This window comes from Haliaeetus leucocephalus, unplaced genomic scaffold (assembly GCF_000737465.1).
Source record: "Haliaeetus leucocephalus isolate CR32 unplaced genomic scaffold, Haliaeetus_leucocephalus-4.0 Scaffold646, whole genome shotgun sequence".
Taxonomy (NCBI): Eukaryota; Metazoa; Chordata; class Aves; order Accipitriformes; family Accipitridae; genus Haliaeetus; species Haliaeetus leucocephalus.
Window position 1 is genome coordinate 2,541,612 of NW_010973082.1, and position 12,365 is coordinate 2,553,976.

Below are 12,365 nucleotides of genomic sequence, written 5' to 3' on the forward strand. Positions count from 1 at the left end.
GGCATCACCCCCAGCCACCGCAGCCGCTTTTCCTGCCGTACCTGCGAACCACAGGAGCGTGTTGCCTTTTCCGTGGCTGTCAGCGACCTGCTTTATCCGTCCCACCAAAGCATCCATCTCGCTCAGGGAGGCTCCGTAGATGCCCCTGCCCGAGGCGGGGGGCGGCAGCGGGGGTACCCCCAGCGGGACGTGCATATGGGCCAGCGCCAGGTAGAGGAAAAAGGGGCGTCCGCTGCCGCTGTGCAAGGAAGAGGGGGAGCACGTTTAGCCGGGTCGACGAAGGGGAAAGTGGCGGCAGCAGGTCACCGAGGTGGTGGCACTGCCAAGCCTGGGGACACAGACCGGTGGCCCTTTCTCCCGGGAGCCCTGCAGCCACCCCTGCCTCCGCTGCAGCTCCCGGGGGGGGAAAAAGCTGCCCTGCGTGCATCAGCCGGCTGCAAACCCTCCGAGCATCCGTTCCCCTTGCAAGGGAGACGCTTGGTGCAGCGTGACCCACTTCTCCCCTGCTCCTGGCTTAAACCTCTCCCCGTTGTCCACTGTCCTCCCATTTGGGATGCGCTTCCTCCATCTCCCGGTGTCCCACGTGCCAGCCGCCAGCCAAACGCCCCACGTCGGCGCACCCCTGGCACCCACCCGCCTCCCTCCCCTCTCTCATGGGGCCCATTTTGGCCCTTTCTCCCCCTCCCCAGCAAGCGCTTGAGCCCCGGCGGTGATTTTTAGCAGCGGACGAGCAGCAGAAAGACGCCCACGCCGACCCCGAGCGCGGCCTCGGCGCTGCCGAGCAGCCCCGGACAGGGAACGCGGCACGTTCGCTCGCCGCGCGCTGTCCCGCTGCCTGTTTGCTTTTAAATCATCAGAGGACACGTCCTGTTTTCTTGTTTACAGCTATATTTATCTCCTCCAACGAGGCCTGCTCTTCCTCAGGGACCTCCGAGGGGAAGGGTGGGATGGTGAGCGGCGGGGAGGGACCGGATCCCCGGGACGTGTCCCAGCCCGCGCACGCGCCCGGCTCCGGCCACCCCATCGCTGCCTCCAGAAAACTTCTGGGGCCCCTCCGACGTGCGTTTCGGCATTTCCTTCCTTTACCCGTCACCCACCTGAGGATGGGAAATGAGTAAATCCCATCCCACCCGGAGCTGCCGCATCCTTCCCCAAGCGGCGCTGGAGCCCCACGAAGGGTTGCGTGTGTGTGTCCCCCCCGGGTACCCTGCCCAGCCCCTGCAAAACGCTGGGGGTCAGGGGGTGCTGATGCATCCCTTGCAAATCGCCGCTGCAAAAGGCTGCGCGGCACCTTTTCCCTTGGGATGCCAGAGACCCTGGAGCAGGGAAAGCTGCTTCTCCCGGCTCGCATCCCACCTGGGAGCACCCGGTGGGCTTCAGCATCCAAACGGACTCACGACCACGGCGTTCAGCTGAACACCCCCACCTGATTTTCGCATTGACGTTTCAGAATTCTCCCGAAAATTGAGCAAACATTTAATCAATAACTTAAGACAAATAGCCCTGACTTTTGCTCCCATGTTCACTGCGCTCTAAGTGTCCCGGACAGAGCCCAGTCTCACCACCACGAATTGCTCAACCTTGACATGACTGGTTAAAAAAACACTGAGATGACAAATCCGGTGTTCTTTTGTTGCCCTGTAATGAATGAGTCAGGCAGAGGAAAACTGGAATAAGCCATCAAAGAGAAGGAGAGAAAAGGCAGGCACCTGCTTAATCCTGTTCTCCATGAACGCAGATAACCCCAAAATACTATTGGGAGTTTAAAGGTTTTTCTTATTAACCTGGAGCTCACCTGCTTGGTTTCACAGCCTAACAGCATCCTCGGAGCCCGGAGAAGGAGGGTAGCTGCCCGGGTACCCTCCAGCCCCATTACAGGCACACGTACCGACCACGCGTCCCGGCCACACTGCGGCCGATTCTTGGTACCCAAAGGGGATAAACTATAGATATTGTGCGAGCAAAACGGTACCCAGGCTTATAAGGAGCCATTTCCCCACAGGCTGCTCCCTGCCCAGCTCCTCGTTTGCCCCCGTTACACAAACCTTTCCCCAAGCACGCCCGCAGGACCCCCCCACCGTGGCCCCTTCCCCGGGTCTGTGTTATCCCTGGATGCAGGCGCGGGATGGGCTCGGACAGGGCTGCCCGGCAGCGCTTCCCTTCCTCACGCTGCAGGGAGGCATTTTGCAAAGTCACAGCTCATAATCCGCCGATAATAGGGATTAAAATTACACAACCCGTCAGCAGGGCTTTGGGGTCGTCATCTCAGATGAGCTGCTTTGCTCCTCGGGGAAGAGCATGCCCGGGCTCCTCGTGTCCCTGCGCGGCTGGGGAAGGCAGACCCTGAAGCCCAGGGATCCCAGAGCACTTTATCCCCAAAATGGCTCAAACTTCACATACGGGGGTGAGTTTGAGCACCTTTGGGTGCTGTTCTGGTCCCGCCACCAGATCTGCCGTGGGGACCCATTCAGCACCCACTCCTGCACCCCCAACCCACAGAGGCACCTCCACCACCCAGCAGAGCCACCCCGCCGCCACCTTTCCCCGTGCCACCGCAAAGACAGAGGGATGGAGGACAGACGGACAGCGGCGTTTCCCTCCCTCCCATCCCTGCTAGCCAGGATCTTGTTGCTTGTTACCCCCAGGAAGGAGGCAGAGCCCAGCTCAGAGGCTTTGACCTTCCTTGTAAATGGTGGTTTTAAACATACACCCAACCCGTTTAGAGGAGACGCACCAAAAGGCTTCCAGGGTGAGCCCTGCAGGACACCGGTGACAACCTCGGTGGCTTCTCCCTCCTCCAGCGGGCTGGGAAGCCGAGCCACGGAGACCCCAAATCTGCTCCCCAAGAACCGTGGGGCAACACCTGATCCCCCCCCCAGCATCACACCAACATGATGCAGAAGATGCTTGCAGTGACCCACGAGCTCTCCCGGCGAAGGGGATGGTGGAGGGGGGCTGACATCTCACCTCGCCCGCTGGATGAACCGCGCTGCTTCTTCCACGTAGCGCGCTGCCAGGCTGCTGAGGTTGACGGGCTGTTGGATGATGGTGACGTTCTCCAAGAGAGGAAGGGCGATCTCCGTGTAACAGTCCTTCCTCGCCACCCTGCTGGGAAGAAGCCACCCCACACTCATCACTGGAGCGGGGACCAGTGTTGGAACAGGCACAGAGCCTGGCTGTTCTCCTGGTTTTGCAGAAAGGCACAGCCGAAGCAAGAGAGCAGAAAGGGGATGATGCTCTGAGGACCGACCTGCCTCCCTGACCTGCACCTTGCTGCAGGATGTATGGGGGGGGAAAAAACGGGTGCGCAGAGCATAAGGGGAGAAAACCGCAGCAAAGGGCAGCTTTCAGAGCTGGGGACACCCGTGCAAATACCCACCTCCCAGCGCCGGCACTCGAACCCCCCCAACGCGTCCCCGTACCTGGCAGCCACGCTGTGCCGCGGGCAGGGTGGGCAGGGTGGCAGGTTGTAGCCGGGGGTGTCCGTGCAGCCCATGTCGTGGCTGTAGGGGATCCCGAAATAGTAGTCGAAACCTAAGGGGCAAGCGAGGGTGTCGGTGGGGGTGAGTCGACCACGGGATGCTCGGCTCGTCCCTGCCGGCGCAGCCCTTACCACGGAAGCTGGGGTGATGGGGGCCGTGGTGTCCCAGGTGCCACTTGCCTGCGTGGAAGCCACAGAACATCATTTCAGAGGTTAACGCAGCTATGGCCACCGCCAGCCATCACCCACGAGGTGCTTGCAGTGCTGGGGGCTTTAATCTAGCAAGAAGAAAGGCTACTTGTTTGTGCTGGCTGCGTTTCAAGAACACGTTTTTTTTTTTCTTTTGCAGAAACTCAGAAAAAATGCATAAGGTATCTCGTGCCTGTGCAAATCGACCGCTTCCAGCCTTAAAAGGCTCTTTCATGCATTTGCGTTCAGAGGAGATGACTTTCTAACCCCTCCCAAACAACCAGCTTCATCCTCTGACCTCCGGCATGTGCTTGCACCCATCCGAGAACTGCAAAAACTGTGGGGGAAAGGAGAAACCAAGGGCTTTTCTGCCAGCGCAACGTGCACAAACAAGCAATGGGAGCTGCAGGTGCAAAGGGCTCACTACCAGCTGGGGCTCGCGCAGTCTTGGGGGACCCACAGTTTCGGGAGGGTGCCCAAAACCACGGGGCCAGCGGCACCGATCGCGCTGGTACCGCGCTGCCAGCCGGCACTACTGGTATTGCACTGGTGTGGGACGCAGGACGGCAGAGCTGCTGTGCGCAGTCATGTTTGCTAAGGAAAACCTGGCACGTTCCTTGCGAGGTGAAGCAATTAGAGCTTAAATGGAGAACCGGAGCAGGCCTGAATTTCAGGCGATATCGTATGGTTGAAAATGAAGATTTTAAGCTCAGGGTTGCAAAAGCCGAGGGGGATGTGAAAAACCTCTCCCACGTGATCCTTTAGACTTTAATCGCCAGCGTTTCACCTAACTACCTGCAGCACCTCCTCTGCAAGGGACGGACACGGGTGTCTTTGTCCCCCCCCGACCCCCTCACCTCCCCACCCTGGACCCCCCCCGTCGGTGTGTCAGGCGTTACCTATAGCCCCTGTGCTGTACCCAGCCTCCCGCAGGACCTCGGCCAGGGTGGTCTCATTCAGGGGGAGGCCGCCGACCGACGTGACGGCGAAGTTGTGGGTCACCCCATTGCGTGCGCCGAGACGCCCCGTGAGCAGAGAGGCACGGGATGGGGAGCAAGTGGACGCAGCCGAGTGGAAATCCACGAACCTAGAAAATGAAAGGACCCTTCGCTCGCAAGCCTCTGAGTGGTCTAACGCTGCCCCATCCCTGCTCCCTTGCACATATCCCCTTCTGCCCCAGTGATGAGGGTCTGGAGCAGGGGATGAAGCTCACAGTCCCAGCGGGAATGGACGGACTTGCACCCCAAAGTACCGGGCTCTGGCCGCCCTCCCCATGCTTCCAAAACCACGTCAATGAAATCCCTTTGCCTGCCAGTCCCACGGAGGAAATCCCCCTTTGCCGTGGGACAGAGTAACCAGGGATGCTTGGAGAGACCCAGGGAGGGGGGGCAGCCGTTACCTTGTCCCTTCGGCAGCCAACTCATCCAAATGCGGGGTCTCCTTCGTCTCTGCCCAGTTGGCCCCCAGATCCCCCCAGCCCACATCATCCGCCAGGATGACAATGAAGTTGGGCTGCCCGTACGCCGCGCGGGGAGCCGAGAGCCCTGCCAGCGCCACGGCGAGCACCAGCACCGCCCGCGAAGAGGGCGTCCCCATGATGCCACGCGTCCCCTCCGACCCGCGCCGGGGTACCGGCGGCTTCTTCTTCCCCAAACCCCCTCCGCTGCGTCCCCACGGGTGCAGTCGAGTTCTCCACGGGCCCTCGCAGCAATGCAAATGGCCCCTCCTTAGCCGCTCCTGCGGGGCCGGGTCAGGGGGTCCAGGTTTGCTCCCTTAGCTACCGACCGAGCTGCAACGTCTCCTCCGTCTTTCGCACCCAACTGATATTCCTGAAATCAGCGCCAGCAAAGGTGTTATTCTTAGAAGTCAAAAACACTCTTTGAAGTCACTGTCACCCTATTTTTAACTTTCCTTCCTTCCTGGTAAATATCTAATTAGACACCAAACCAAAGCGGTATTTTTCCCTCCAGAAGTGTGCTCGATCTGTGGCAGCGGCTCCTCTCCCCTCACCGCAGCCGGGGGATGTTCGCATCCAACAAACGTCTCTTTCCCTGCAGACCGTGCTCTTCAGCTCACCAAAGCATCGGCCTCCCTTGCTTCAGGCAGAGAAATAACTGCCGTGGCTCTGCCCGTGACTGTCAGTCTGTCCTTCACCTTGCGCAGCTACAGCATCCCCTGTGCAAAAGACACAAGACACAACCGTGACCTGCCGGAGCCCTCCTGCATCCCAGCCCCGGGGGCAGAATGCCTTATCCAGACACCAAGACTTTGCCTTTGAAGTTGTATTTTTTGCTGCCTGGCTCACAGTGGCTCAACTGGAAAGGACTGGAAATGACGAGTGCCCCTTTCCCGTATCCATCGCTCGGGCTGGGATGGTTTCCCACGGGATGCTCTCATCCCCTGGGAGCAGCGCTGATCCCTCCTGGCTTGCCAAGGGCTCTCGCCCTCCCACCCAAGCACTGCAGGGTGCACAGCATTTGGAGGAGGGGGGGAACACGCAGGGCCTTGCCTTCATTTGTAACAGCTGACAAGATTCTAAAGCTCATTTTTTAAATTTCATTCACGCTGCTCCACTCCTGCCGGTGGGTCAGAGCAGGCAGCGCAGCCCGTGCGGGCAGCAGCCCCGCTGCCGGCCATCGGGCACCAGGAGGCAAGAATGTGGGAATTCAGGCAAAGCCAGAAGGCAATAAAACCCAGAAACATCTGGGCTTACAGGACTAAGCACAGCACTTGAAATCTGGGGGTTCATACACCTGCTTAGGGCAGGATTTGGCCACCAGTGGTGGAGAGGTTCAAGGACAAATACCCCAAAGACCGATGGTGGGGAGGGAGCCACGAAACACAATGTCTTGAGCACAAAGTTATGGCCAAAGTGAGATGAAGCTGCAGAGATTTGCCAAAACCCCGCTGAGCCCTGCTTGAGAAGCTCTGCGCTGGCTGTGGGGATTGCACGGGGACCTGCGCCCAGGTGGGGACGGCCAGGGGACCAGCGGGACCCTGCTGGGACCAGTGCTGCGGCTGATGTCCCCAGTTGGCACCAGCAACCTTGGGGGAGGAACACGCCATGGAAGACACAGCTCCCATGGGATGGTCAACACAGCTGAGAAGGACAATATCCACAAAGACAAACCAGGAGGGTGAGGACAGAAGGCAATACTGGAAAACAAAAGAGGAGAAGGAGGCAGGAGGAGGCAGGAGAGGGAATACGATGAGCCCCATCTGTAGGCCAAGAGGCTTGTAGCTGGCAAAGCAAATTATTCCCAGGTTTTGCCGTTCACATCTTTAAAAGCTTTGGGCTGTCACTGAGATCAGCGGCTCCAGGACTGTCAGCGTAGCACTGCAGCGATCAGGGATGTGACTCCATTCATAATTCATAGCCCAGAGTGTCAATTTATAAACTTCCATCCAAGGGCCTCAAAGCTCTCGGTACGTTAATTAACGGGGGCGGGATGCGGTGGGGCGGTGGGCTGAGCCGCGGGAGGGGGCTGAGCTGCGGGAGAGGCTGCGCAGCTCTGCCCGAACAAAGCGCGTGAGCCCAGCTCCCATTCTGCACCCTAACTGCAAACCCACAGCTCATCCTTGAACTGCCAAACAGCAGGAACAACCGAGATTAGGTATCTGGACATGTCTGATGGTGGCCACGTCGCCTTTATTTTCCCATAAATAATTCCCTTTGCAATTTCTTTGGAAAACCCCTGGGGTTTCTTTGGGGAAGGGGGCGTGAAAGGAGCAGCTCTGCTTCAGTCCAACAGCCCCACGCAGGGACTGAGCCCAGTTGGACTGAGGAAAGCACGGACTCGAGCCACCAGCTTCACGGGAACAGCATGGATTAACCCAGGCATGGCCGAGGATGACCTCAGCCCCATCTCGGCTCTCCGGCCAGGGCTCTCCACAGGGCAATGGAGCAGGAGATTGCCCAGCACTGGAATTGGTTTGGGGAGAAAAATAAAGGGACAATGTTCAGCTGAGCCCCACGTAACCATCCCAGCTGAGCCGTGCCTAAGACGGGTAGTGTCACACTTTCCAGGAAGCCACACCACATAATCCTACCCTCCGGCACCTTTGCTGGCACACAGCAGCTCCTGGGCCCCTTTGCCAGGCTGAGCATGGTCCCTGCGCCGAACCCCAGCCTCTCCGAGCATCCTCCACTTAGCGCCATGCCGGACCCCGTCTCGTCCCTGGGGGGTGGTGGCCCTGCACCATGCAACCTGCGCTGGGGACCCCCCCATTGGCACCTGCAGCCGCCCAGAAAAACCGAGCAAAACCCAAGGGAGCCAAACCCACATTCACCCACAAACCTCTGTCCTTTCCATTTACTTTGGGGAGGGACGCCAGGATGACACGGCTAACAAAAACAATCAAAACCATTTTCAAAGGACACTCTTCTCTCTAAATTACAAGGGAAAGTCATCCAGGGCTGAAATTTATGCATTAGCATCAGATGAAACTTCTTGATCTCTGATGCTCAGAGGCCACTTGAAAGAGAGGTGGAACATGCCCGTGGAAAGTGGGATGCGCCGGCGCGGCTTGTGCCAAGCTCCTGCAGAACTGTCCTCATCCACAGCACATCCAAACCCCGGCAGAGCACGAGGCCGTCCCTTGGCATCAACTCCAGCGCGCTCTCCTCCGAGCTCCTTGGCAGAGGAGCCTCTCCGACCTGTCTTATCTCAAACTCCTGGGTGAGCCCAGGCTGTGCTGGCTCTGCCCCGGCGGCACGCCGCGCACGTCCTCCGGCAGTGCCAGGGCGGTTGTGGGGAGCCTCCCTGGGACGAACCCCAGTTCGTCAGCAGCATCTCTGTTCCCTTATGGCATTGCTACAACCAGACCCATGCAGAGCTGAAGGAACCATCTTTTAGCTATTTTTGCAAAAAAAAAAAGTGACTCAGCAGAGATTCCCCCAGGCTGACTAGGGTGGGAACATGGTTGTTGCGGCACCTCACTTTGTGCCAAGCAGGAAAAACTGCACCGGTGGTTACGGCTCGATGAGCTACCTGGGCAGAATCACACCCAAGAACCAAGGCCTCCAGATAACCGGCACTGGCACCGCGCTCCTCGCCACACGGTGCTGGGCTGCGAGCGCTGGCATCGCTCCGACGGGATGCTATGAACTTGGGTTTCACAGCACGCACCTCATACCAGGGAAGAATTAAACAAATAAAGTGCATTTTTGCAAGCCAGACAAGGCGGTTCATGGAAAGACAAGGGAGAAGTCAAAACCAGATAAACCAGTTTAGAAAAGCCCCAAAGCCTCTCCAACCAGTGCTGCTCAGGACACCCTGGGGCTGGCCCCAGGGCAGGAGAGGGGAGATGCCTCCTCGGTTTGGGGATGCCACCACCGGCTGTACCACCACTGAGCCGCCGCGGTCACCCGCCCAGCGCTGGGAGTATCTGTCATGTATTTATTACACATTAACCAGAAGTTTACAAATCTTGGGGCCAGCACGATCATTTTCACATTTTTCACATTCTTTCACATTTTCACGCCTGCCTGGAGAGCAAAGCAGCAGCCGGAGCCCAGAAAAACCTGCCGCCCTTTGAAGCACACCCAGCTGGGCCGGCTGCACCGAGCCGTCCCCTGCCAGCACCCGGGGCTCGCACCCCACCCGGGGCATCGCAGCTCTGATTTCCAGCAGCCCCGCTCTCCTGCCGAAAGCCCCAGCAGGCATCCCCATCCCAGCAGGCATCCCCATCCCAGCTGCGAGGAGCAGGGAGATAAGGACGCAGCGGGGGATGAGAAATTCAAACCGAAGCGGGCACCCGCTGTTATCCCAGGGCCACCCCGGGGGCTCCCAGCATCGCCCCTCGTGCCAGCCGGGGTCAGGGAAACTGAGGCAGGCAAGCAGAAGCGATCGCTCGAGCTGCGTGCTGACCCCACGGCTGCCGAGCGATGCAAGATGGGGACGTGCCCCCACGGCGTGGCTCACGGCGCTGACCCCGAGCCCACCGAGGGATGGTCAGCCGCAGCCTGGAGGGGATGGACGGTGGCACATCCCGGCAGGGACAGCCAGGCTTTCAGGGAGGAGGAAAAAAAAATCTGTGTTTTGTTTGCAAATTAACCGCGCACAGATTTTATTTTTTATTTGAGCACAGCAAAGGGCAGCAGGTGCCTTGTGAGGGGTTTCTCCGTAGGGCAGAGGGTACAGCAGCTCTGTGTCTGCCCCGTTAGGCCTTCTCGGTCCCGGCATGTTTACTAGCAAAGCTCTGTTCCCGGTACGACTGTCCTGACAATGCTCTGAACAGAGTCAAGACTTTATTCCAGGAAAAGGTTTTCTAACTGAAATAGTTTATACTAGTTCCCCTAACAGAATAAGCAGCACCGACAAAAACATACTTCTGCAGATTTACTAGGATCTCTGCCAGCTCCTGAGACAGGAGACTGTTTTTCACCCATCTAACTGCTAGGTCTTTCAGAGAAAACATTACACATGCCGAGCAGGGCTGGGCGAACCCCAGCAGAATAAATGAACTGGAAGTCCCTGACCCATCCGGCCAGCAGAAAGCAGGGGCCCACGCTCCCTTTCTGCTTGCAGCCTGCCCTGTTTTCCAGCTCCCGGCTGATTTATGCCCACTGGCGGGATGCTTGCTCTCCTTCGCTATGGTTTATAGAGCCCTCAAACACCGGCCGCATACCCGGGGTGACAGCGGCGCGGAAATCCCCGGGAAGATGGAGAAGCCGCTGCCAGGCACGGGATGGACCCGCATTGGATGTGCTGGAGCACAGCGTCCCGGCAAGACATGGCCAAGCCCTCTCCGAGGCCGGGCTGCAGCAGGGGAAATCCCTCCGAAGTGGGGGAACGACATGGGGGAAAAAGCATTTCACAGCAGAGCTGCGAAGCCCCGGGCCCGAGAGGCTGCAGCCCCCAGCCCTCAGCCCCGTCCCTCCCGCGGGGCCCCTCCAAGCCCCCATTGCTCCCCAAAGCCTTATTGCACTTGGAAAACCCAAAGGAAAGGAATGAGAAGGTGAAGTAGAGACAGATGCAAAGTACTGACAAGAAATACCAAGGAGTAAATCGCCTTTGTTTTTTCATGCCAAAGATATTTGCATTCTTATTTCTCCCCTGGAGGCACAAATCTCTTTTGTTGTCCCATAACCACTTGCACTGTCGCTGCCAGGAAGAATTACAGCTCGGGGAGGGTGACCCATTCTCAAGAAAAAGCTTGTGTAATGGGATAGAGGCCAGACGAGGTGGTCGCCCTTTACCCGTACCCCCGAAAGGCAGAACCCCTCGGAGGAGAGAGTTTCCTGCAGGATGGGGCCATACGAGGCTCCCCAAGGATACGCAAGGCGCAGTCCCCATCGCTCCCCATGGCCCAGTGCCTGGATTTAAGCTTCTTTAGGATGGGACTGTGAGGGGTGAAGGTGCCGAAACCTCCCTGCGAGGGCAAGAGCATCAGCAGCTTGCTGGAGGCAGCGGCCATTGGACCGGCATTGCCACAAGAAATCAGTGGCAGCTTTCTCGAAGTTACCGAGCGAAAGCAATAGTTCATTTGCCTCATTTGTCAGAAGTTTGCAGAACTTTGCCCTTGCTGCCTGCACCGTCCCACTACCAACTCCCACTGTGACAAAAAAAAAAAAAGAAAAAGAAAAAGAAAACCCAGAGAAAGGGGCTCCTGCCAAATCGAACGCAGCAGCTTGTGCTGATGGGTGAGGCGCTGTGGCAACATTTTAACCTGGGTAGTTTTTCCAGGGGTATGAACCAGAATCACCAGGTTCCACTTTAACCCAGCAAACTGTGGTGGGGTCCTGGGCCAGCACGGGAGGGCAGGCGAGGAGGGGTCTGGTCACCACTCTGAGCCCTCTGCTATGACCTGTGGGCAAAAGACACTCGGCCACAAGCCCCGAGGAACGGTGCGAGGCTCCAAAACCTCCCCGGCAGCATCTATCCGCGCCCAGCGCATTGAGGCCAGCGCTCGGACGCGGCGGTAGCAGTGACTGTGGCACAGCGAGCTGGGAAACGCAGCGCTGTCGGTTTTGTCCTCTTTTTTACTGATTTCGGGGAAATTCATGGGAAACCCTAAAGCGTCCATCGCTTTAGCTCTATCCTGCTTTGGTGGGCATTGCTGGGAAGGACCCCTGCCCCGTGCTCTCCGTGCCAGATGTCTGATCCCCCCTGCTCCTTTCCTCCCGCATCCATATAGGTGGTGAGTCAGTCTCGCCTGCTTCCAGTTTGACTCACAAGCTGCTACTTTTGAAGTTCCCTACATGAAGGAGATGTTTCCCCCTAAAAACGCAACGCGCGCTGCCCGCAACACCGGCATCCTCAGAAACGGCGCGCGAGGCTTCGCCGTGCGCTCAGCCCCGTCCCGCTGCTGCTCCCGTCCCGTACCCAGCACCTCGTCCGGCAAACGGGACGGCGGCTGCCCGCTCCGCTGCGAGCCCGAACCCGGGATGCTCCCGCCGCTGCATCATCCCACTGCTGCGGGGCGAGAAAGGGAAGTTAGGCGGCTGAATCCCGAAAAGGCCGGAAAGCGTGCGGGGCTAACCCATCGCTCGCATCCCAACTTCATCCCACCGCTTCATCCCTTTGCCATAAGGAGATCCCAGGCCTTTTTCCTGCAAACGAAGGGCGCGAAACTTCGGCACCGAACCGGAGCGGGCTCGGAGAGCGGGAAGGAGAAAAGGGGGGGGGGGGATTTTGGGGGATACCCAAACCGGCTCTCGGTGCTTTTCACCGAAAAACCGGCTCCCGGTGCT

The 12,365-nt window shown here is 58.5% G+C and overlaps 1 protein-coding gene and 1 long non-coding RNA gene across 2 annotated transcripts in view; both read right to left on the bottom strand.

Moving 5' to 3' along the window:
• Positions 1-5,266, bottom strand: part of ARSG (arylsulfatase G) — a 19,456-nt gene extending 14,190 nt beyond the window's left edge. The window contains exons 1-6 of the mRNA XM_010578588.1: positions 5,070-5,266; positions 4,570-4,757; positions 3,614-3,661; positions 3,423-3,534; positions 2,968-3,105; positions 42-238 (exon numbers count right to left, since the gene is read on the bottom strand). Of these exons, the coding sequence (XP_010576890.1) occupies positions 42-238; positions 2,968-3,105; positions 3,423-3,534; positions 3,614-3,661; positions 4,570-4,757; positions 5,070-5,266 (880 nt within the window). The remainder of the gene's footprint in view (positions 1-41; positions 239-2,967; positions 3,106-3,422; positions 3,535-3,613; positions 3,662-4,569; positions 4,758-5,069) is intronic.
• A 99-nt stretch (positions 5,267-5,365) lies between these two features.
• Positions 5,366-12,365, bottom strand: part of LOC104838709 — a 7,923-nt gene continuing 923 nt past the window's right edge. The window contains exons 2-3 of the long non-coding RNA XR_775098.1: positions 5,613-5,845; positions 5,366-5,499 (exon numbers count right to left, since the gene is read on the bottom strand). This is a non-coding gene — a long non-coding RNA (uncharacterized LOC104838709). The remainder of the gene's footprint in view (positions 5,500-5,612; positions 5,846-12,365) is intronic.